The following is a 23,160-nucleotide window of genomic DNA, read 5'->3' as shown; positions in this document are numbered from 1 at the left end:
GATAGATTATGGGATTGCTTGGACATAGACGCCTACTTCCGCATTCGGTATATCCTGCGCACTTACGGATATATCTTGAAGCTAACACCCTTGATAATCTCACCCCGTATGCAACGTTAACTTGACAGATGAATGATACCCGCGGTGGGTAAGAGATCGTGTGTAACACACTCGGCAGGCAGAAATCTCTCCTGAGATGGTCGTCATAATCCATCATGGTTAGTCACATGCACAACACCAAAGACCAAGGAATAAAAAGATCCAGCCTGAAAAAATGACGTTCAGATTAGCCCAGAAAACATCAACTAGCCCATTACCTGTCAGTGGGTCGGATCTGGTGAGGCGGAGGCGGGTTTGCCGGGGTCATGTAGACGAAGCTTGGCAGAGCAAGCCTCTCATCCAGGGATCTCACTCCAGAGAAGCACAAGCCTCAGGCAAGGATCAACCCGCAGCGCAGCCCAGGGTTGCATTACACGTGGTGGTACTTGGGTATCAAATAGTATTAGTAGTAGTAAGTTAGTATTCCCCCCTCGTAATAATCCGCCGTCACCAAAGATCCATCATCCATCAACGGTCCCATCATCAGATCCATCACCATCCCTTGTCTTCCGTACGCCATGCTGTAAAGAGCACACCACCCAACGAGCCCACTCATGATGCATCGCAGCCAATTCTAACGGTCCGTTCCTGCAAACTTGACGCTCTTCCTCCTCTCCCTCTCCCCGGTAGCCACCACCCTCCCCGGACTAGAGCTAAGGATCCCGCCTGTTCCCTTGTTCAGGGCCTCCCGTGCCATGCCCACAGCTCGGCTCTGCGGGATGTCGTTCCCGTCGCTCTTGACTGCCCGGTCCATCCCTGGCCGCGGGCTAGATCGTCGGCTACTGCTAGTGCCCCGCTCGTCCCGGACCCGTGTCTTCTCCACAGCAGCCCGCCCGAGTTCATCAGCTCGGGCCGTTGTGGTCTCGTTCCGGTACTTGCCAGGGAGGCAGGCATGTCCGCAGCCGTCCAAGGGACAGCATCCATCGCTGTATGTAGATGGGCCGCTGCTCGGCTCAAACGACTCCGTGGGGGCGTGCCAGGCTTGAAGACAGGAGGCATGCCCACCGTGCGCGCACCCGGGGCAGTACCACCACTCAGACAGCCAGGAAGCAGGAGAATCCATGGCGGCGACGATTTCAGCGGGGATATAGTTTGACTGTTCGGGATCCCGATGATGACACACGGCACAGGGTGCCATGGCTGTGCGACAACGCTCGCATGTCCAGATGGCATCGGGCCCATGCTTGGGGTCGCGCTCTCTGGGCTTGCGGCACGAGGAGCAAAAGAAGCTGACTTTTCCTCCCTGCTGGGCTGGGCTAAAGATGGCCGTGTAGTTCTCGCCCCATTCAGGCAAGCCCTCTGGCCATCCTTGGATGCAGAGGTTGCGTAGAAGGGATGCCTCAATGAAGAGACTCATTCGCATGAGGCGTGAATGATGCTGCTGGAGAATCGCGCTGGCTTGGTAGTGATCGATGACAAACTCCGGCACCAGCGGCTTGAGGAGAAGAATAATGGCCGAGGCGTTCAAAGCAGAGGTCCGCGATTCGTAGTCTAGGGCCTTGGTTATAAGAGAGTAAGGATCCAAGGGTGAGATGACGGCATCTGTCCCAGAGGCAGCGGTCGGGTGAGGGTAAGGCGGATCATCGTCCCATGGGAGGTAGTCCGTCTCGATGACGTGCGGTCGAACATCTTGCTGGGCAGGAAACGGTCCCTTGAGGGGACTCGGCGATCTGCTAGGGTGGCTAGCCGGAGCCAGAATAACGTGTTGTTGGGGCTGTTCCGGCACTGGAGCTTGTTCAGCGGTCGGCGGGGACTGCTCAGCAGATTTCGGCGCTGGAATGTCGAGCTCCAACTCAGAGGTCTGAGAGGGAATGGTATCGTCTGTTCCCATTGTTGTCTGTGAAATCATAAACACTTCTTCTGGAGAGTCAATTACGGCCTTCTTGCTGCGTGGCTTGGGCGAGTCGTTGGGGGTCTCAGTCGAGGCATCAACCTCCTCGCCGCGTATCCGGCTAGGATACTCTTGGCCCTCCTTGTCCATGTCGGAAGCGTGCCTTGCGAGGCTGGATCGCCATGGGCCGCTAGCACTCGAGGTCGATGTCGGTCGCTCTTTCGTCGCATCAGACGTGGAAAACATCTGAGCAAAGCTCTCGTCCGAGTCGTGTCTCGTCACTCTCCGAATGTTGGGGCTCACAGGACCAGCATAACCCAAGGACAAGGGCTCCTTCTTCTTGGGAGCAGGGACATCTACTGCTTTGGCCAACGATTCCGTATCATAAAAGTCATAACCCTCGGTGCTAGATATTTGTGAGCGTTCAATTTCATGGCTCATATCCGACACGGGGACCGAGTCGAGGCGCTGCCGGGGGGTATCTTCGAACCTGTCGTTTATACCGGGCCCCAGCGTGAAACCATCGGACGCGACTGACGCCAATCTCTTGCCAGCCTGCTGCGAGTTCCCGTTTTGACTGTCTGCTCCGTCTGCCGGTCGTGCAACCGGCGTTGGGACGTTCGAGGTGCTCTCAAATCCGAGGGCCAGAAGAGATCGGGTGCTTAAGGAGCGGCCGCCGAGGCTGTTCTGTCCAGGAGGACGCCTAGGTGTTTCATCGCCGTAGCTTCGACTGGCAGTATAGTCAACGGGTCTCAGTCTTCCACTTCCTTTCCTGTCTTCTATCTTCACCTTCTGGAACCGACCGAGACGTATGTCGAGATGGTATTGAGCACGTCGTGCAAGGAGCAGGTCGACTGCATACGACAGAATCCGCCATGTCTGGGCGAGTCTGAAGAGTGAGACGTGTTCTGCTGCCCTCGCGTACTGTTCAAGAATGGACGCCACCCGTTTGATGAGCGGTTTGCCGTCCTTAACGTATGGAAGCTCACGCTGGAGCGTTTCGAGATAAATCCCCGAGAGATGCTGATATATCTGTGCCGTTCGTGAGGCAGGTAGACGCCCAAAGGCCATCGTTTGTTGGGTCTTGAAGATACCCGTCACCTTGATCGCCTGATCCAGTCCCAGGGGTTTGTTCTCGTCACCAAGGCTCGGACCAGACGGCGGAGTTGTGCTCATAGGAGCAGATCTCCCCGCCGTTCTCTTTCGACTCAACCTTCGTCGAGGGCCGAGAAAGCTGCCGACGACATCCTCCTCTGAATCGCTTCTGCTGATGCTCAACATGGGGGCGTTGGGGCTGGAGCCGTAAGTCCCTCGAGGTACGATTTCGGCATGATGCGTGACAGGAGGTCGCGGTCGTTGCGAATGTGGTCGCTCATCGAGAAACATCATTACGTCGCCTCTAGGTGAGAATGCCATGGAGGACGTTGACTGTCGGTCGATCACCTTGGGAGCAAAGGCGACATCGCATTGGGTAAAGAGTCCATCCGAGCCCACGGTCCATAACATGTCTTGGTCTTGCCAGAGCAAGGCCGCCGGGGAGGTATCAAACCTCTCAATCTCTTTGTATGGCATCGTTGGCCGAGCTAGATCCCAGATGTGCACTGCCGATGTTCCATAGCGTCGAGAACTAGTGTCATCATAGGAAACTGCGACTTGTGCAACACGCTTGCTCTGAGCTGTGGCTGACCATAGGCCAGGCCGCCAGGCAATCGAGAAGATGGGTGCAGGTGTTGTAACCGACCACTTTGGCTTCTGCCGCTTGTCGGCCGTATTCCCCAGATCCCACGCATGAAGTTTCGTGTCTGCGCCTCCGCTGACGAGATGATTTCCGTCAGGATGCCACGCAATAGAGGCGCATGCCTTTTCGTGGGCATTAATCCTCAGCAGCGGCCTCCCTGGTTGTCGCACATCCCACTTCAAAACCACTCCGCCTTCCGTACAACACGCCATCTCATGTCCAACCTTGGGCGACCATTTAACTTGTCGGACCGGATCGATACACTTTAGAGGCGCAAAGCGCTGGCGAAAAGTGACACCGCCCGAGCGGCCTGGGACGGCAGTCGATGTGTCGAAAACGCGCGCTATTCCGTCCTGGCTACCTGATAGAAGCCAGCTCTTGAGGTGTGGGTTGACATCGAGAGTGGTAACTTGTCGAGAATCTTCCTGCATCTGTATATATTCCAAGGGCTCAGCCGCGCCAGATCCTACTCTTGCGACATCGTATGCAAAGATCTTGCCGTTGGCGCATGCCGTGAAGATGGTCGACCCGCCGTGCCATTTCACATCCCGTATACTGAGCTGATCTGCCACCTGACTACCCTTTGAAGTAGTAGGTTGTGCAGTTATAACAGCCCTCAGATCCACGCCCTCGCGAAAGTTGAAGTTGAAGTTGTGAGGATCGTCCAGTACCACCGTCTTGAGAATGTGCGCGCCAGCGAGGACGGCTGCTCGTCGGTCGGGGGATACATCGAAGCTCAGAATCGGCACGCCTGCTTTATACTCGGCATCTTGCGACTTGGATGGGCGGAACGCTGCCCCGATGGTGGACGCGGGCGCGCTGGTGATGGAGAGGTTGCTCGGGTCGCCGGCTGGAGTCTCGGGAGCGGCTTTGCCGAGCAGCTTGCGCATAATCTTCGACTCGCGGTTATACATGGTTGCGGTATCGTCGAGCCGCTTGCGACGCCATTGGAGTCAGTTCAATGGGCCAGCTTCGGCATGTTCGAGGCGTCGCGGGGTGGGTATCGCGATACTGTCGAGTGGTGGTTGAGGTGTGCGGCATGGAGAGGCCGCGGGAGCTTCTGTGGGGCTCTAAGGCAGAGGGGAAATTGTTAGTGCGCACTCACGTGATGCCCCGGACTCTTGACACTGGTTCACTCCTCCGATTCTGGCGGCCTCAATACTGTTGACAGATGACCAAGAGGCTATCTGTTTATCAGATATAGCCAAGTCAGTAATTTGTCTTGATCACTGATGCTCAGCCTAGACGAATCTGCCCTGGCGGCAGACATGCGCCCTCATGACCGAGGCATATTGGCTTCCCTACACCACGAGGGTTCATGGCGCTAGATTTTTAGGCAGTTAAACCTCGCCAATATCTATCGGCATGTAATACTCGGAGAGAGGTCCAATTTATACAAAGATCACGTCAATACATCAACCCCAGGCAGCTGCGTTGTCCTCCACAAGTGACCTTCCTTAACGGTCCAATCCAGGCTGAGATAACCCTCCGCAATCATGAAGACAGGTGATCGCGATCGTCTTCAGCCAGTCATCAAGCTGTGTTCCTTGATCTGACGTGAATTCTTTCATCCTGCTTACACAAGCTTACGGCATTCTCGGACTCAGTGTTGGACTCGACCGTTGGGAGTCCTCTTGTGGCGTGTGGGTCTACCCGCCTTGGCAAGTCCCTTAATTTCGGCCTTGAGCGAGAGACTTGGTAAGGCTTCACTTTGACGACGGCCCAATCTATTGGCGAGGCGGCTCTTGTCCATTTTTGGACGAGGCTTAGATCCTTCAGCCTCTCAAGATCTGTAGATGCCCGTTGGCATCTGCAAACAAGCGGCACAGCTCGTCCAGTGGTATCGAGAGGTCCGAGATGATCGCAGCTCCTACCGGTGCTCGAATCCATCGCGCCTCACATTACTAAGCGCCGGCAAGAGACAGTTTTGTGATAGTCGTTGGTGGCTGGTGACCTTTAGTTTATACTGCCCCTTTATGATGTGATAGACTACCTAATACTATGGATGGAGACTAACTACCTTCGACACGCCTTAATCTTATGGAACTACGGCAACTGTTAAGTAATCCCGGGATCTCTGCAGCCCCTGTATCACCCTCAGAAACATCTCCTCCCTCCATCTATCCCGTGGCGTACTTCGATTACCACCTAGGCACCATCCAACAGCTTCTGCGTAGTCAAACCCGGCCTCGTCACGAATCTGACACTGCCAATCCCGCGCCGCCATGACGTCATAACCAGCTGCCTCTTTCGCGTTTCTGCCCTTAGGCCAACCCTTTCTATAAGACTGGTCCTCCAACAGCCTGCCGAAGCAAAGCTCTAGAAGGATGATGCCAAGCTGGTCCAGAGAGTCGGAAACACTGGCGGCTGCCATGTCTGTAGTAGAGAGCCTTGCCTTTCCGCATCCGTCAAATTGTTGACGTATGTGTGGTTGATCGAGCTTGAACAGAGCCGAGTGATTGGGGTCACTTTTGAAGAACACATCTGCTTTGCCGAACGGGATAGGTAGCCATGAAGAGTGTAGAAACTGAAGAAAGGATGATGCCAGAATGAGCGCGAGATCGAATCGCTGCCTCCGTGTAGGCTGCGGGAAAGCATCCCCGCGCAGGATTTGTTCCAACGTTGCGAATGATGGAGGTGAAGTGGTGATGTGGCTGGATACTTTATACACGTAGAACCTGGAGTCTTCTTCGCTAAGAAACCCACAACAAGATCCTTCAGTCTTGTCAAGAGCAGTACATAGGAATGATATTTCCTTTGTAATACCGAATCGGGCACTTGGAGGAGCACACGTTAGGGTAATCGATGGTGGTTTCCTACGGTCCGTTAATCCAAGTCTTCTGATGCGGTTCCTTTAGTGGAGCTCACTGGACTACCTGGACACAGGTCGATGCCATCGATGACTTCATGGCTGATCTCCCCGGCCTGAGTTTCCTATGATCGGGCGCTCGGAAGGATGCTGTCTCCAGTATTTGGACGGTTTTATGCAATTGCGCCGCAACCGTGTCGTCACTTTCCGAGATTCTTGTGCTGCAAATATTCCACTCAGATGAATCAGAGTCAAACTTAGTGAAGGTGATATGAAACTTTGTGTCTTTGGTCATTCGATGCTGCAGCATCAACTCTGCGCCGTGTGTGGTGTGGCAGTGGCAGTTCCACGCCGAGGTCAAAGCTCTGAACAACTTGATAGCCTGCTTCCAGAAGTTGCAAATCGCAAGGTCGATTGGGGTTTTCGGTGCCAGCATGTCCCTCTGTTGAACTAGGCGGGTGTCTTCGTCGTTGAAAGCCAACAGCTTCTCTAGCCTGTCATTGTAATTTTTGAAGTCGGATAAGAGGGCCCTGCGTACTGATTCCCCATTGCTGAACTTGATCTTGTACAGCTGGAAAGCTCGGCCCTCTTTGCTGATCGCTGCCCAGATTCGTTCTTTGCCAGTCAAGTTCTCCTATATTCCGTTGGTCAGTTGCCTTTCAGGCTTCAGCCCCGGAGGTTGAACATCCTCACCGCAACGTTCAAATTTCTCTGGACTGCTTCGGAATCAAGGGCTAGCACTCGGTTCAACTCGTCCATGATGCGTTTCATTTCGGCCATGTAATCAAGGTATAATGTGTATCCGTCCTTCATGCGCTTCTGGAGAAGGTCATCGAGTTCTTTTTCCCTCCAGCCAGGCCCACCCGGCGCGGCAAGAAGTTCTTCGATCTTATCATCATCCACCACGAGAGGGAGTAAGAGTCGCCGCAAGTTGCTTTTGAAGAGCAAGTTGTTGAAAACCAGATCATCACGGCACTTCTTGTGCTCACGCCTGATGGCGTAGAACAAGTTCACTCGCTTTGCACCCTCGCGGTACTTATCCAGAGCTGCGAGGGCGATCGGGAACGCGCCGAGAACAACTCCAGCAACTTCAAAGCCAGACATGGTAGAAGCTAATGTGTGGCTAATGTCAGTCTAGCCAAGGGAGGTATGTGTTTTGAGAATTGAGCTAGAAGAGTTGTCCAGCTGAAGCTGCGGGGAGTCGTCGTCGATAAAAGCCCAAGAGCCTCAGCCTGATATGCAGGCTCAGCCAGTCACCCCGACGACACGTGGCAGATGCGGGGTTTGAAGTGAAAGTCCCCCAGCCCGATCGTCCTTGAGATTATTTGGATGTAGAATATCTCTCACCCATCGTCAAACTCATACTCTATCCTCAATCTCGACACTCAATAGCAATGTGGGAGCTGCAGCAGCTACAATCACAATCGAGAGAAAGCATCGAGCAAAAGACTCGGCAGGCAAGACAAAAGCTACAGGATCTAATCAATCATTTGAAAAAGTCCGATCAAATAGGTGGTAGTTGTGCTTATGGACTGTCACCCCTAGCCATCACGGACATCTTGGAAAAGTTTGTCCTGTGGGCGGGAAACTTGGGAGCGTTGCAGGGACCAACAACCAGGTTATCGTTGGATTACAGACTCTCAGAAAACCCGGAGGTTCGAGATGAGATTATTACACAGCTTGAAGACATTTGCGAGGCTACTGATGACCGTAAGTATCGGGTGGACTTGGGCTCTGCCGCCAGCTGACTGTTCCCTGCTAGTGCTGGACATCATACTCGGCAATCGAGAGAACCGGGAACTGGCTTCAAGCCCGGTGTCTGAAGAAGAGCCGACGGACAGAGATGAAGCCCACATGATTCTCGAGGTAATATCAGACTCAGTGGGCTCCCTCTTCCGGATTGCTATCCTCGTACGCCGGGCAACAACCCGCGATCGATTCGAACGAGCACTCCAGGCCTCAGACCTGGCTTTTTCTCCAGAATTCGATGTCGATTATGTCAGAGAAAAACACCCAAAAATTCAGAAAAGCTCAATTTCTGCTCGCCTCGGTGGTGCCATCGCCAAACGAAGGCAGTTAATCAGTTACTGTCGAGACCACAGGTCTCGGCTCGGTGCTGAAGAGATGATAAACGACGATACAACATCACGCATGGAGAAGACTTCAAGTAAAGCGACGACATTTGTTCCCAAAACTGACGCGAGGGACCTCGAAGTGGAGGAGGATGATGCCGTTTCCTTTACATCTGCATCCACCATGACAGACCCTGCCTCATTTCTTCGATTACCGTCGCTGGCAGATCTGTCACCGGATGGAAATCCGTTCGAATGCCCTATATGTTTCACATTACAAGCATTCCAACGAGACAAAGCTTGGAAGTAAGTACAGAGGTGGTCTCCTATCTACCGCCCTAGCTTGTTAATGGCCTATTAGAAAACATGCGTTCCGTGACCTAAAAGCGTACGTCTGCACATTGGGCAGCGGAAAATGCGACGACCTGCTGTTTGGAGATCGTGACTCCTGGTTTGACCACGAAATAAAGAACCACAGGGCAACGTACAGTTGCTCGTTATGCGAGAGTGTCCGAAGGGTATCAAAAACGAATATTCGATCTCACTTCGCCACACATGGCACCTTCACCGACCAGCAGTTGCATATCCTTGAAGATGCAGCACGAGACACTGGGATCCGCTTGCGAGCACGCGACTGCCCCTTTTGTGACGAATGGGCAGACAAGCTCGGATCCAGGAGCGTCACTTCAACTCGGGACGATCAGGGTGTTGTCGTCAGCAATGTCAGGTTCAAGAGACACGTCGCCACACACCAAGAGCAGTTGGCCATTTTTGCACTGCCTAGGGCAATTGAAGAAGAAGAAGCTCTTCACAAAGAAATCGTCATGAACTCGAACTCGGGCCCGGAATCGATGTGCAGCTATACTGATGATGAACACAGACAATATTCGCTGCACCGTGAGCAACCTTATCCGAGTCAGCTTCAAGAGCCCGGGACTGACGGACCGCCTACAGGTGAACCGAAAGATGTTGAAAATGAACTCGAGGAAGCCGCTGGGCTGTCGGGCCTTGAGACAATGCACGATGGCGATTCGGACTCGGATGGCCCAGACATCGAATCCGTCAACTCGCGCGCTCTGCCCCAGGGTTTGGTTGTACCCCAAGTTCTCTCAGCCACCGAATTGACAATGGCCCAAGCCAGCTCCAAGGTCTCTCCCAGCACCCAGAAAAAGCACCAGTGCAAGGTTTGCAATAAACGATTCACACGACCCAGCACTCTTCAGACCCACATGTACAGCCACACCGGGGAGAAGCGTACGTTACTCTATCTTGAACAACGGCGTCCTAGCATTCGATGGCTGCTGCTAACATACAAATTCAGCCTTTGCCTGTGAGGTCGAAGGATGTGGCCGACGCTTCTCTGTGATCTCCAACCTCCGGCCACATCGCAAGATTCATGAGGGTGGCGCCCACTTTGAAACGGGCTCCGAAGATGACGATGGCGACCATCGCCAACCCCCCCCGACGAAGTTCAGTGGGATTCCGCCATTTCCCACCTCAACTATACCCCCAGGCGCCACAAGCCACTCCGTCTTTACCTCGGACATCCAGACCTCTCCGGCGCAACGAGATACCGGGCCCAACCCCCAGATCCCTTTTGCAATTCCGCTTCATCCCACACCCAAGACATATCGTTCACAATCGTATGGTGTTGAGCGGCTAGACCCCGAGAGGATAGCCATGAGATCAGCCAATCCTGTACTTCATCATCGACCTTCCCGCCCCAGAATGCTGAGTGAGTTAGCGAGCGACGGTAATGTTCTTGGGAAGGTCAAGGATGTAGATGATGACGACGACGAAAAGCCGAGTGAATCACTATAGGAATCCCTTCACCGAAGTTCGGGGCCAGGCGCGCTAGACTATTTACAGTTCTCAATGTATCGTTCACGCCTCCAAGCAGCTAGCTCTAAATTCTTCCTCATCCGCTGATAGGTAGGTCTCGCCTCGCTTGACCCTGTGATAGGCTTGCTTAAAGGCCAGTGTCCCGCAAACACATCGCAAATGTGAGCATGGGATCACAAGACAGATACCCGTGATCGTCTAAGGCGTTCAATGATAGCGGCTCGTTCTAGTCACTGACGCCGAACGCTGTGATAAGGTTAGCTGCTTTCGTCCTGCTGCTTGAAAGAGCACCATCCAACATGTCGTCAGAGACGTTCGGGGGATAGGTGGAGGCCTTCGGGGCGTTGTTCTTCACAGGCTGGCATATATGAGCGGCCAACTGCACGGGGCAAGTTATATGTGCACCGTCGGCCCTCTCTTCAAGCCTTCCCTCGTCTATGCAGGACGATTTCCATACTGGTCGGGCAATGCACCAGGCCCTTCGTTTCGTATTTATCTCTGAAGGAAATTTGCCAAGCCACGACCGTATATCTTCTATCGTGGATGTCAAGAATTTGGCGCAGATCTCTAGGGACTCCAGGTCCTCGACGGCACGCGGATGCCGCTGTCGGAACGTCCAATAACCTAAGTTAGTTAGAAACCCCAAGCCACTGTGGCTTAAATGCTTGTGGACGAGACTAAAGATTGAGCTTGGAATGGCGATTGGGCACCCGCTGTGTAATTAAACTTTGAGTTCGTGCTGCTTGCAACGGCTGGTCTAACCCACGTCGCAACGTAACGCCTTTGGCAGCACGGTTCCTACGCGAGGACCGAAGTGGGTTAGCTTCCCTTCCATCTCAAACCTTTGAGGAAGCGGAAATTGTCTGTGTATGAGACTCACACGCGATGCCTCAAATGTCTCATTCTTATTGGCTCCATGACTGGCGTTCTGTTCCTCATCTTTCCCTTGAATAGGCTTCCAACAAGACTGGTAGCTTGCCGATTCCAAATTTATCGTTTGAATGGAGAATGAAGACCTTAAATGTACTGCCAGAGCAGACGGGGCAAATTGGCAGCCCCTTCGTAGCCGACTGTTTCGGGCAATCTCACCGAGGGCGCGTAGTGGCTCCCTGACTTGAGCTAGTGGATACTGTACCCAAGCCGTGGTTCCCCAACGCCTGTTAAGGCTGGCCAACCATCGCCAACCACAAGCGCGACGAGCCGCCCTCTACCCAGCAGGGGGTTCACATCGGCTACAACCACGCGGGTTCAACTGGTCCATGATTTGCGGAAATACGCAGTCAGCTTACCGATCAATGACCTTAACGCCTGTATGAAACAAGGACAGGGCAATACTAGCCTTGTTTGTGGATTCGAAAGCTACGATGGCTTCGCCCCCAAGCACAGTCCGACCTTGTGCTCGCCCACTTCCCTGTTTTCTCAAAAGTCGCCCTATGGCTCGGCGGTGGGCGTCTTGAGATTTCTTTCGTCCTGTTGTTGATCCTCCACTGTACGGGACCAGACGAGACAAAGATGCATCAGCCTCAAGACAGCGAAGGCCTCCAGGTCGACACACACTCCCAACAGGCGGCCAAGGCCCCGGAGGTCGCATATGATCAAAATGGCAATCCCTACTATCTCCCTCCTGGATATCAACCGCCTTCAGGCCAAAAGACTCAACATATTCCTTTTGGTCTCGGCGTGTGGACTTTTGCTGCTCTCGTCGCCCTCCTTACCGCCATCGTCGTGGGGGCTGGTGTAGGAGGTGGACTTGGTGCAGCTCTGGCTAATGCTAAATCGTGAGTATTCTTTCTTCATTCCAATATTTATTAAATGTGTTTTTACTAACATTGACCTCAGCGACGACAATTGCCCTGCTGCTACCGCTGCCTCTGCTGCCCCGGTGGAGACAAGTACACCAACAGAATGCACAGCAGCCCCCGAAACAACCACGACTTCCGCCGATAATGATACCGCCCCCTACGTTCCCAGACCAGCCGACGAGGTCCAACTTCTCGAATTGGACTGTCCCAAGGACAAGAGCGAAGCAACGTCATTCAAGTCAAGCAAGGGATACGACTTTAAGTGGTGGTGCGGCGTGAACGCACCCGCGGGCGCAGAGGCAGAGGAGGGCGGTGTCATCTCCGACGTCTCGCCGCTCATCGCGTACACTCTCCAGGACTGCCTAAACGCCTGCAGCGCCATGATCGACAAGGACGAGAACGAGGGATCTGGAGTCAAGTGCAGGAGTGTGGTCTTTGGCAAGAGGATGTCGGAGGAGCTGGGTCACTGGGGTGTCAACTGCTGGCTCAAGAATGGCACCAAGACGAAGGGAAGCGAATGGGGATTCAAGGACGACTGGTATGCGTACGCAGAGAGGGTGGAATAAAGAGGTGGATGGCAGGATTACACGACAGCGCTGATTTGGCAAAACGATACTTTTGATACCTCATACTTATTATTTATTAAATATTTTCTTCCTGACAATACCTCGGACTGTTTTCTTTGCCATTGGAATTGGTGAGTGAGGATTGCAGTGGTGCCCGGCGTCTCCCACCCCAGGACTGGACGCTTAGCGCAGGTACAGCGGCTTGGATTCAGGAACGCGCGGACAACAACGAATCCTCTCGTGCAAAGAAGCAAACAATACCGTACGTATAACATGATGGTGAAATGACTCTTGTTAGCCCAGCTGTCACAATGCAAGGGTTCCTTGGCGGGCTTCACATTTGGCGGCCACCAGCTTGAACAAGGATCGGATATGGAGGCCGGCATTAAGGCTAGCTCCGTTGGCCCCCAATTTGCAGCGCACGACGAAATCAGTTTTTATCGTGATGCAAAGTTTATGATTCAGAGTCGTCGACGGGAAGTAACCTTCTTTCTAAGGCTCGCGACAATAAGAAAGCTCTACCATTTTTGTAGTAGCTTGGTCCTAGCTTTTCGGTCATTGCCTGAGCGGAAAGAAAATGCCTTTAGCCGTAGGGTAGGTCGATCTGTACCAACGGAGATGAAGACATTCACACCACTCAGAGAGAAGCAATACGCGCTCTGGGGAGCATGCGGCGTCCGTTCAAAGTCTCGCCAAGACAATTTCGCCTAGAACCTTGTCAGCAATTCAGGTGTTCCCTCGGGTACGTGAATTGAAACCCTCCGTTTTTGGTAAGTAGCCAGGCAACGAAAGCGTCGGTCCCGAGCAAGTGACATGGTTCCCCGAAGGATCGGTATCCAAGATCGAACATCGTGTCTGACTGGGTCGTTTAATTATCGAGCCATTATCCGACGTGACTCATGCATCTGTCACTACCCTTCAGGTACCCTGGGACGTCGATAGTACATAGCTGTTAAGCTCGCCTCGAACTTGGCACTAATTCACCGTCTTCGCCATCACTCCAACATGTCAATCGGCTCCTGTTGCACCAAAGGTTTCAGATGTGATGGAGAACCCACTGGCCGAACTGGACGTCTCACGGATCTGGATTGTTATGTGACGGGCGAAAACACCAAGGCCGCGGTCCTCATCGTTCACGATCTTTTTGGTTGGACGTTACCGAATATTCGTCTCTTAGCCGACCACTACGCCAAAGAAGCTGACGTGACAGCATATGTCCCCGACTTTTTTCAGGGCGATTCTCTTCCTCTTGACCTTCTCACGGCAGAGAAATGGAGTGAGATGGATATGCCGGGGTTTCTGAGACGAAACTCCCGCGAAATCCGTGAGCCACAGATTGTCGCCTTTGCCAGGGCTCTTCGCGAGAAGTACGACAAGGTGGGCGCAATTGGCTTTTGTTATGGCGGCTGGGCTGTGTTTCGACTCGGGGCTAGGGAGCATGTCCCGCCGCTTGTGGACTGTGTCACGTCTGCGCACCCTTCTTTGCTGAAGGCGGAAGATATTGATGCGGTCGGCGTCCCGGTGCAGATGCTTGCCCCCGAGTTTGACCCCGTGTACACGGCGGAACTGAAGCTGCACACGTTTCAGAGGCTGCAGGCTGCTGGGCTACCATTTGACTATCAGCATTTTCCCGGTCATGCCCATGGCTGTTTGGTGAGAGGAGATAAGGAGAGAAAGGGTGAGAGAGCGGCTATGGAAAGAGCTATGGAAAGAGGGAAGAATGCTGCCGTTGCGTGGATGAGACTGTTCTTACATGATGAGTGATGATGCTGTCGATCTACAAGGTACCTTTCACTTTCTCCTCTAGCTTAACGTTTCGTCACTCAGGAAGTTGCCTGTATCTGGAGAAGAGACAAGAGTTATGTTCGAGGTGCGTTAGACTACCTATCAACATCGTCGATTTACTGATGCTCGATCCACCTCCCCATCCATTCCTCGTTCACCTTCTTTGCCTCATCAATCATGCCAAGCTCAAGAAGAAGCTGGATAGTTCCTCTAGCCGACGAGTGAATGGCCGAGCTGATCCAGGCCTGCGTCGGCGCGGTGTGTTCGCCAATGAAGATGGTATTGTGCTCGGTGCGATGATAAGCTGGGATGTAGAGCTTGTGCTGTTCGACGTCTGGTCTACACCAAGATGTAGCGGTGTGCTCATCCTGTAGCCAGCAGAGACGCTCGTAGTCTCCTGTGTAGAGCTCTCCCGCCTGTTCTCCGTGCAAGCTCACGATGGAATCCAACACCAGCTGCGCATGCTCTTCATCGGAAAAGCTGACATAGCGATCACTCCAGTCGCCTCCGCGATAGTGCGTGATAAGACCCGGTCGCGACTCGTTCAGTCCATAGACGGGGTAGTAGAGAGCCCCGATTGGCCTACTGGTTGGCATCGAGTAGCCACCAAATATCGGCCTCTCGCCCTTTTCCCAGAAGCGTTCGGAGAAGAGCAGGGAAACCTTGCAGGCAGACTTGAACCTGAGGCCTGCTTCACTGATGGCACGGCCGAGAACCGAGGAAAAGGTTGGCAGCTCCATGAATCGCGTCATGGTGAAAGGAACGGCCATGATGGTGTAGTCGTACTCTTTGGACTCAAATGTCCGGTTGCTGACACTGGGGTACCACGATAGTCGAGTGCGAGTGTGACCGTCCTTGTTCTGCACGGTCTCGAGTTTTCTGATTTTTCGGTTTATGACCAGTCTGTCAGAAACATGAGGTAGAAAAGCATCTGATAGTCTGTTGAAGCCACCATCGACGCACTTCCACTCGGTCTCCCCCAACGAGTCTCTGGTGCCGTCCAGTCCAAGATTAGAATTGTGGACCATTTCATCCCAAAAGACATCATAGTCGGAAGCAGTCCAGATGGCATCGGTGACATTCTCAGTTGCGTGAAAGGCTTCCCTCATCATGCACTGTTGACTCCAGTCATCGAGACCCATGTCCATGACACGTTTGTGCGAGCGCCAGACATCTCGCTGAATCTCCCTCAGCATGGTTTCGTTTTTGAGTATCTTGTTCATGCGGGCTTTGGTCTCGTTGTACTCCGCAGAGGTCAACGCTGGAGGCCTTCCAAGACAAGGATTGGCGAGGATGTCTGCTCGAGTTGGGACACTGCCGTCTGGATGTCTCCCAGTTCCCCAAGCGATGAGCTCATTGGGATGATGCTGAATCCATGGAATGAAGTCAACCTTCCATTTTGAATCGTTCTTGTTCATTTCGTTGAGGGTGTTGGCCAGTTGGTAGGTTAAACCGTGCTCAGTGTAAACTTCTGTCGAGTTGTCGCTTTTGTACGTGACAGTATGCGGAAGTCTCATAGGCCCCATCTCGGCGAACTCTTGGGTCCCACCGACAAACTTGGTCCTGAACCGTCCGCCGATTCTCTCACTTGCCTCGATGATCTCCCAGTTGTGGAAGCCGATGCTATCGAGCATCAAGGCTGTGGTAAGACCAGAGATACCCCCGCCCACAATGGCGATAGAAACGTTGGAGTTTCTGGTGACTGAAGTGCAGTTGACTGCTGCGACGCCATCAAACCAAGCCCCGATGGAGTCAAAATCCTCCATCAGTGGCTTCCTTGAACATGTTTCGGTTCCATGTTGGGTCGCGTGCGGCACCGCTTGGCCACACTCAGGGAAGGACAGTGTTGCTAGGAGGATCAAGGAAGTCTCCCACAAACGGTTTGATAGCCCGACCATGATTTGGGAGTGAGGCAGTAAAGGGTTGAAGAAAGGGGGCTGGAAATGCTGAGCTGTGCCTGTGAGCTGGAGAGCAGCGCCCTAGAGAGAATACAGCGGCCTATATATACATATCTCTATCTGAAGTTCGATCCGAGTCAATGTTACGACATCCCACGCTGTCTCAGTCATGGAAGTGGTGGTTACTCTTGCGGAGCCTCAACTCGACCTTGATGGCTTGGCGCTTCCCGTTCTTCCATGAGGGATATTCATAACCCATGAAGATCAGCGTTGAAACCATGCCGCCGGCCGTTTTAGTCAAACGTAAAGAAACTTGAATATGGTTAAATGTAACTGTATATGATGCCGGTAACCCGGATGGCTTGGCATCGAAGCCGCTAATTCAGCCTCCGCGGGGCGTTCCGTTCAGGGATTATTCATATCCTCCTGTCGATTTCCTCGGTTTTTTGGATCGTCGAATAAGAGAAATGATTTCGGTTCCTGCACTTCAAAGATCTGCATACTCTCGTTCTCTAGGATCCCTGTTGTCCTGTGTGATTATGGGGCATTCCATCAGGGTTCTTACAAGACGATATCGGCATTTCCCATCGATGTAGTGGTATGGTGAAGTGGATGTTGAAATAGCCTGAAAAATGGCATAAAAAAGACAACTTGGGATATTTTCTCACTCAAGCACCCATTGCGAGTTAGTGACCTGGCTCCTTGTTTTCTTTGGACACTCTCCTTCTGCCCCTATTCTTGATGAGCACTTTAAGTATCATTACACGAACTGTTGATGCTATTTCAGAGCTGCAGCCAATGAATTACTGGCGTTATATGGTGGCGGCGGCCCTCTTGAGGCCTTTTGTGGTCTCTGCATATTCGTTTTTAACCACCGGAACGACCATGCAGCTCAATGGCATCTCTTACTACGTACCGCCTCATGCAGTCGGAAAAGTCCCGAGGGACGTGTTTGAGGTTAATGAAAGCATTGGGCTGCTTCCAATTACTGTTCTCAACACGCACGAACAGTCATTGAGTCTTGATGATGTCAATAACATCACGGCAACGTTTTCCAAGACGGATGATGTTTATCAACTTGGTTTCTCCCAAGGTGAGTCTCCTTACTTGAGATATTGTATTTCGGAAAAATGCTAATTCTATGCAGGCTTCTTCGTGCAGGGAAGGAGTGCTAACAATGAGAGAGCTGATGTTACGGTGCTGGGTAACTCTACCGCTTTTTGGGTTTCCAAAGCTCAAAATAGCAATCCTCTCCCTGATGGCCCATACTTCGTCTCTACTACTGGGCGTATCTACCAAGCCTATAGGCTGTACACCGATGTTCAAGGCGCATTCAGTGAATCCTCAATCCAGAATCAAGATGGCTCGTACTCCGTTCTTCCAGCCAACCTACCTGGTCAATCTCTTGCAGTTGCCGTTCCTTCAAGACTCTACTTTACAAGAACTACCAAAAAGCCACTGGCTGGTGTTAGACTCGGGGTTAAAGACATTTTCGATATCCAGGGGCTCAAAACCTCAAATGGAAACAGGGCTTGGTATCATCTTTATCCTGCAGCTAACCGAACAGCACCTGCTGTCCAAAACTTGCTGGATGCCGGTGCTGTCATTGTGGGAAAGATGAAGACGAGTCAGTTCGCGAATGGAGAATCGGCTACTGCTGATTGGGTGGATTATCACGCACCGTTCAACCCTCGAGGAGACGGGTATCAAGATCCATCATCCTCTTCCGCTGGTCCGGCTGCTGGTGAAGGCAAGATACGCGGCATAACGGTCTTGATAAGCGATGCTGACGGATGACACAGCTGCGTATCCATGGCTGGACATTGCTCTTGGTTCTGATACTGGAGGCAGCATACGGTCACCGAGTCAAGTTCAGGGGATCTACGGGAATAGACCAAGTACGTTTTATTCTTGTCTTCATGGATGATACGGCTAACTTAATCAGGTCACGGACTGGTTTCTCTGGATAATGCGATGCCCCTGTCACCTCAGTTTGACACGGCCGGCTTGTTTGCGCGTGACCCGACTCTATGGAAAACCGCGGCCCAGGCACTGTATCGCACAAAAATCAGCTTCAGTGATTCATATCCTTCAAATATCCTGACGATTGGCTTTCCGACACAGGCCGAATCTGAGCTAGATATTACCCTCACCCGATTTCTGGCGAACCTAACCAACTTTCTCTTGGCAAATGCCACCCCCTTTGACCTTGACGATCACTGGAATAGCACGAACCCTGACGCCCCTTCTGTGTCGGCCTTGCTTAACAACACATATGAGATTGTATCAGCCAAGGAGCAGGCACGACTTGTGCGAGACCCCTTCTTTAGAGACTATGGAGCTGCTCATGATGGAAGACGGCCTCACGTCAACCCTGCGCCCCTGAACCGTTGGGCGTTTGGTGACAACTCGACGTCGACTGTTGAGCAGGGCATCGCAAACAAGACTCAGTTCATGGAATGGTTCAACACCAGGGTATTATCCCATGACACCGAGTCTTGTTCTGACAACCTGCTCGTATATGTTCCGAGAACGCCAGAGCCAGTTTACAGAGACACGTATCGGTCAGGCCCACAAGTCCCAAAGGCCTTCTCGACGAGTCGAATATCGGTCATGAGCGAGACGCCTGACATGGTTGTGCCGATTGGACAGGTGGCTTATCGTTCTTCGGTTACTTCTCACACGGAATACTTGCCTGTTAGCGTTGACCTGATGGCTGCTAAAGGGTGCGACGGCATGTTGTTCTCGTTAATTCAAGACTTGTACGAGGCGAGGATCTTGGGGATTAGTCAAACGGGGAGAAGTCATGTTACTGGCGAGGAGGCTTTAGTCTAGGCGCTGTAGTTCTGTCACCGGAGCGGTCTATGGAGCTTTAATGTTCTTATCCCCCTTGGGCATTTACCTTTGACGGGCTACGTAGACTCAAATCTTGGCTTGGGAAGATAGGATGCTGAATCAAACACAGGCCCCATTGCTGATCATTGGAACAATCTCTTGGTGATTTTCTGGGTTGGTTACTCTTGTATTTCCGGTTTACTCCGCCACTCGGCTTATTACGGATCTTTAATTCTGCTATATTGACATCCCCATTGACAGAAAGGAGCAAACCTCCGCTGAAACTGGAAATAACTTTCACTGACGGAGTTCACGGTGTCCGTAGATGCTCTGCAGGCCGACACTGGTATCATCTCGGCGAGTGTTGATAAGAGCAGTGTGGACAGATTCGGGAAGACCTGGATGTCCTTTTTGCCTCACATTTGAGATATTTCACCCAGCGCACCTGCTATCATCTTCATGTACTTGAACAGTCTCTTCTTAACTTTGCAGGTATCAATCTGCTTGATGCCAAAAGAGCGACCATTTTTGCCTATCTTATTATAAGATTCCGTCTAACCAGAGGCAGACATCTAAAAAACCGCTGGTCTCTACCACATGTGGCCTCGCAAGTGATGAAATCATCACCCATGTCGTACGAGTCTGTCGAGGCCAAGTCGCAGTCGGAGTCTCCACCGTCAAAGTCAATACCGAGGGAGCTCCTTTCGGGCGAATTTGCGTCGGCCTTGGAGATGACCTCGAAAGTGCTCTCGTCAAGCCGCTCAGAATTCTTGTACTTCCCTTCGCCAAGTGCTTCTTGTTTATCAAGCGTCGCCTGCTTGGTCGCACCAAGAATAGCTACGTTTGCCTTCCTAAGGAGATCAAGGAAATCTTCGTCTTCATCAAAGATGTCTTCATTCTCGTCGAGGGCCTCTTCATTACCCTCACCAAGGGACTCCTCTTTCTCATCAAGAGGATCTTCAACCCCCTCCAGCTCAAGTTGCCTGACTTCTTCAATCGCCCACTTCATCGAAGGCTTCGGAATGGCCTGTACCCGGCGAGTCGCCTCTCTGTCTACTCTCGGGATCCTTTCCACGTATAGATCGTGGACGTATCCAACTCTCTCGTATACATCGCTGTTGGAACGCTCTGGATCGTCCACCTTGACCAAGATGACTACAAAGGGTGTTTTGTAGAAGCTTTTCGGTATGTAAACTATGAGAGCTTCCCAGCGCCGCTTGATGTTTTGCGTCTCAGATAGTATTGCGCAAACCTCTTTGTGGTGTTCTCCCGAAAGGGGGTCGAGCGCGAACCGGCCTTTGAGCCTGTACTTTTCTTCGCCGAGCTCGACCAATGCCTCTCCACGTGTTGGGTCGATAATCATCGCGTCTCGGAGAGACCAACCGTCCACATGCAGGTACCGCGAGGACTCAGAGGGATAACCCTTTCTGAGATACTGAGAGATGGGTGCAACTCGTCCGTCTACATCTTCGATAGAGACGGCGAGTTCTGAGCTGATCCATCCATTTTCGGTCTTGCTTGGCCATTTCGTAGGCAGAAACTCAACTGAGCCATCTGCACTGGCCCACGACCATGTTGGGAAGTATGTACGTCGCTGTGATGCCTTGGCTATGGCTTCGGGATTACGTCTGGATGCCTTCCAAGCTAGTCCGTAACAAAAGACTTGAGAAGCAGACTCAATAGGGACCTCGTTGAGCCTGGATGCGTGGGTACGAACTTCTGAGCTGTCCAGGGGACGCGGTGATTCTGCAAATGGAACTCCCCACAAGAATGCTGCCTGCCCGCCTGAACCGCTGGTGTATGTGCTCATTGTGGCCTTGATGGCGTCGAGGACGTCACGGTCGTAAGCCAAGTCACGCTTTGAGAAGGCTTCAATGTGGTTCCAGACGGACAAGTCGCGGACGCACAATGGTTTATCGACCTGCCACGAGATTGGCTCGGTGAATATCTCGGATTGCTGACCTTCGGTGCAGTGGAACAGCACTTGATGAGGAGTAAAGATGAGCTGGCGTGGTGAGAACAGTCCCTCTTGGTACCTGTGAGTAGTCAGCATTTATTCTCGTTGTCAGAGTGATTCACTTACGTCCATCCGCGAGTGTTCCACTTACACTGCGATGTAGGTAGGAACGGCTCAACTGCGGAGACGAGGAGACGGCCTTTGATCTCCGCATGCGTCTGCTCTCGTCGATCTCTCATCCAGACACCAGGCAAGCCATGCCACGCGTGTGTGCCGGCTGCCGCTACGATGGTGAATAATGCCTTCTGATAGATGAGGTGCATCTGACAAAGATGCTCATGGAGGACTTTCTCGTCACCTTGTGGGATGCAATATCTGTTTTAAATGTTAGCCAAGACAATGGATTGTCGATTGGGAAATGCATACTTGTCTACCCATAAGTACCGATATCCCATCAGGGTCACCACTCCCATGGCATCCTCGACGACCCAGGGGGTGTGTGGAAGTTTCCCCTTTTTAAGCTGACTGTCATCAAAGAGCTCTTCATCCCGCTCTCCCCAGACATAGCTCAGTGCGACAAAGGAATCTTTAGGAGTAGCCTTCCTGAGTCTTCTCGTCTTGCAGTCAATAAAGCGAAGGTTTTGATCGGGACTCGGTCGACATTCAAATTGCATGATGAATGGTTCTTCTTGCACTCTTTCAGGAAAAGGCGTATTAGACTGTAGTCCGGGAGTCGGCTGGGCACTAGACGGGCCGGTGATGGGATATTTGAGGTTGAAAAAGCCGGGTAGATGCTGCCAAAGTATGAGAGCACTTGTGCGTCTGGGGTTTTCTTTCGTGCAACCTTGAGGGCGATGAAAGACCCCTTCTCGAGTTTCCCAGCTGGGAATGCAGCAGAGACCTTTGACTGGGATTTGGAGCGCGAGGGGTTGACCTTGAACATATCCGTTGTGTCCATGTATTCGGACGACTCTGAATGACCAATGGAGTCCCTGTTCTTCTCGAGAGGGATCTCAACGGCGACGAGGAGGTATGGCTGGGGTTCGTCGTCTTGCTCAGGGCCCACCTGCTCACAAAGATCGCATCTGTCGTGATACGAGGCAAGATCCTCGTTACAGAAAGGTCTGTAGATAGCTTCGGCGATCAACCGGCAGAGGCCGCACAATGACTTGCGCTGCTCCTGGGGAACATCGCCAAGCTCGATGACCAGATGAGGCGTTTCGTATCCGCCTGAAAAGACCTTGTTGAGGTCAATGTCTGAGCATCGCTGACAGAGTTGATCTTTCTTTGACGCCATGGCAGATACTGAGCTGGGATCTTGTGAGGCGTGAGAGTGGCTGGCAAGTTGATAGTGGAGGATGGAGTTTTTTGCCTTGGGATCCTTGCCCTTTTATGTCTGTAAACAATTGGCCTTGTGACCCCGACAGAGTCATCATATGCGAATAGATTAACTGCACACTTGAAAATTAGAGTTCATATTGTTCGGCCTGACTCACGCCGAGAAGAGAGAAATATAGTTGGCTGAAGACAAGATTCAGGCAAGATCCGGCCGCCATACTGAATTTCAATGACACAATATCTAACCGGGCCCAACTATACATGATTAATTTAGTTCCAAAAACTTCTCGACCTACTCGGTGATGGCTCGGCCTAAAACGCCCAGAACTCTGGCAATAGAAATGAAACTTGTGTGTGAGCTACAGGAGCTAACTGGATGATGAAAGCCTTTGCAAGGGAAATAGTGACAATCTAAAAACATGGCAAGAGAAACCAGAAACGAATGTCTGTCTTCCTAGCCTTACACGTTGCAACTTCGAAACTTCTCAACTAGTTCCCTCCCCAGTTTGAGCGAAAAGTCGTCAGCGGACATGTCAAGGCACTGCTTGACAAAGTTTCCATATATCTGCCCAACAAAGCTACATAAAC

The 23,160-nt window shown here is 52.2% G+C and overlaps 7 protein-coding genes across 7 annotated transcripts; 4 read left to right on the top strand and 3 right to left on the bottom strand.

Annotated features, from left to right (window-relative positions):
* Positions 1-673: 673 nt before the first annotated feature.
* On the bottom strand, positions 674-4,582 carry NCS57_01213100 (uncharacterized protein; the record flags this gene model as incomplete). The annotated part of the gene is made up of 1 exon (XM_053061811.1): positions 674-4,582. The coding sequence occupies one exon, from the start codon at positions 4,580-4,582 to the stop codon at positions 674-676; it is 3,909 nt and encodes a 1,302-aa protein (XP_052908339.1).
* A 3,289-nt stretch (positions 4,583-7,871) lies between these two features.
* Positions 7,872-8,859, top strand: NCS57_01213000 (uncharacterized protein; the record flags this gene model as incomplete). Its single annotated transcript, XM_053061810.1, has 2 exons — positions 7,872-8,187; positions 8,240-8,859. The coding sequence occupies 2 exons, from the start codon at positions 7,872-7,874 to the stop codon at positions 8,857-8,859; spliced, it is 936 nt and encodes a 311-aa protein (XP_052908338.1).
* Positions 8,860-11,686: 2,827 nt separating this feature from the next.
* On the top strand, positions 11,687-12,759 carry NCS57_01212900 (uncharacterized protein; the record flags this gene model as incomplete). The annotated part of the gene is made up of 3 exons (XM_053061809.1): positions 11,687-11,701; positions 11,778-12,169; positions 12,231-12,759. The coding sequence occupies 3 exons, from the start codon at positions 11,687-11,689 to the stop codon at positions 12,757-12,759; spliced, it is 936 nt and encodes a 311-aa protein (XP_052908337.1).
* Positions 12,760-13,764: 1,005 nt separating this feature from the next.
* Positions 13,765-14,523, top strand: NCS57_01212800 (DLH domain-containing protein; the record flags this gene model as incomplete). Its single annotated transcript, XM_053061808.1, has 1 exon — positions 13,765-14,523. The coding sequence occupies one exon, from the start codon at positions 13,765-13,767 to the stop codon at positions 14,521-14,523; it is 759 nt and encodes a 252-aa protein (XP_052908336.1).
* Positions 14,524-14,660: 137 nt separating this feature from the next.
* Positions 14,661-16,442, bottom strand: NCS57_01212700 (Amino-oxidase domain-containing protein; the record flags this gene model as incomplete). The annotated part of the gene is made up of 1 exon (XM_053061807.1): positions 14,661-16,442. One exon carries the CDS (start codon positions 16,440-16,442, stop codon positions 14,661-14,663), a length of 1,782 nt encoding a protein of 593 aa, XP_052908335.1.
* Positions 16,443-17,327: 885 nt separating this feature from the next.
* NCS57_01212600 (Amidase domain-containing protein) lies at positions 17,328-19,277 on the top strand (the record flags this gene model as incomplete). Its single annotated transcript, XM_053061806.1, has 4 exons — positions 17,328-17,535; positions 17,590-18,192; positions 18,245-18,340; positions 18,388-19,277. The coding sequence occupies 4 exons, from the start codon at positions 17,328-17,330 to the stop codon at positions 19,275-19,277; spliced, it is 1,797 nt and encodes a 598-aa protein (XP_052908334.1).
* Positions 19,278-19,809: 532 nt separating this feature from the next.
* NCS57_01212500 (uncharacterized protein) lies at positions 19,810-22,531 on the bottom strand (the record flags this gene model as incomplete). The annotated part of the gene is made up of 4 exons (XM_053061805.1): positions 19,810-21,313; positions 21,361-21,609; positions 21,661-22,028; positions 22,079-22,531. 4 exons carry the CDS (start codon positions 22,529-22,531, stop codon positions 19,810-19,812), a joined length of 2,574 nt encoding a protein of 857 aa, XP_052908333.1.
* Between the last annotated feature and the right edge of the window lie 629 nt (positions 22,532-23,160).

This window comes from Fusarium keratoplasticum, chromosome 10 (assembly GCF_025433545.1).
Source record: "Fusarium keratoplasticum isolate Fu6.1 chromosome 10, whole genome shotgun sequence".
In the NCBI taxonomy this organism is placed as follows: domain Eukaryota; kingdom Fungi; phylum Ascomycota; class Sordariomycetes; order Hypocreales; family Nectriaceae; genus Fusarium; species Fusarium keratoplasticum.
This window is presented reverse-complemented; position numbering and strand designations above follow the sequence as displayed.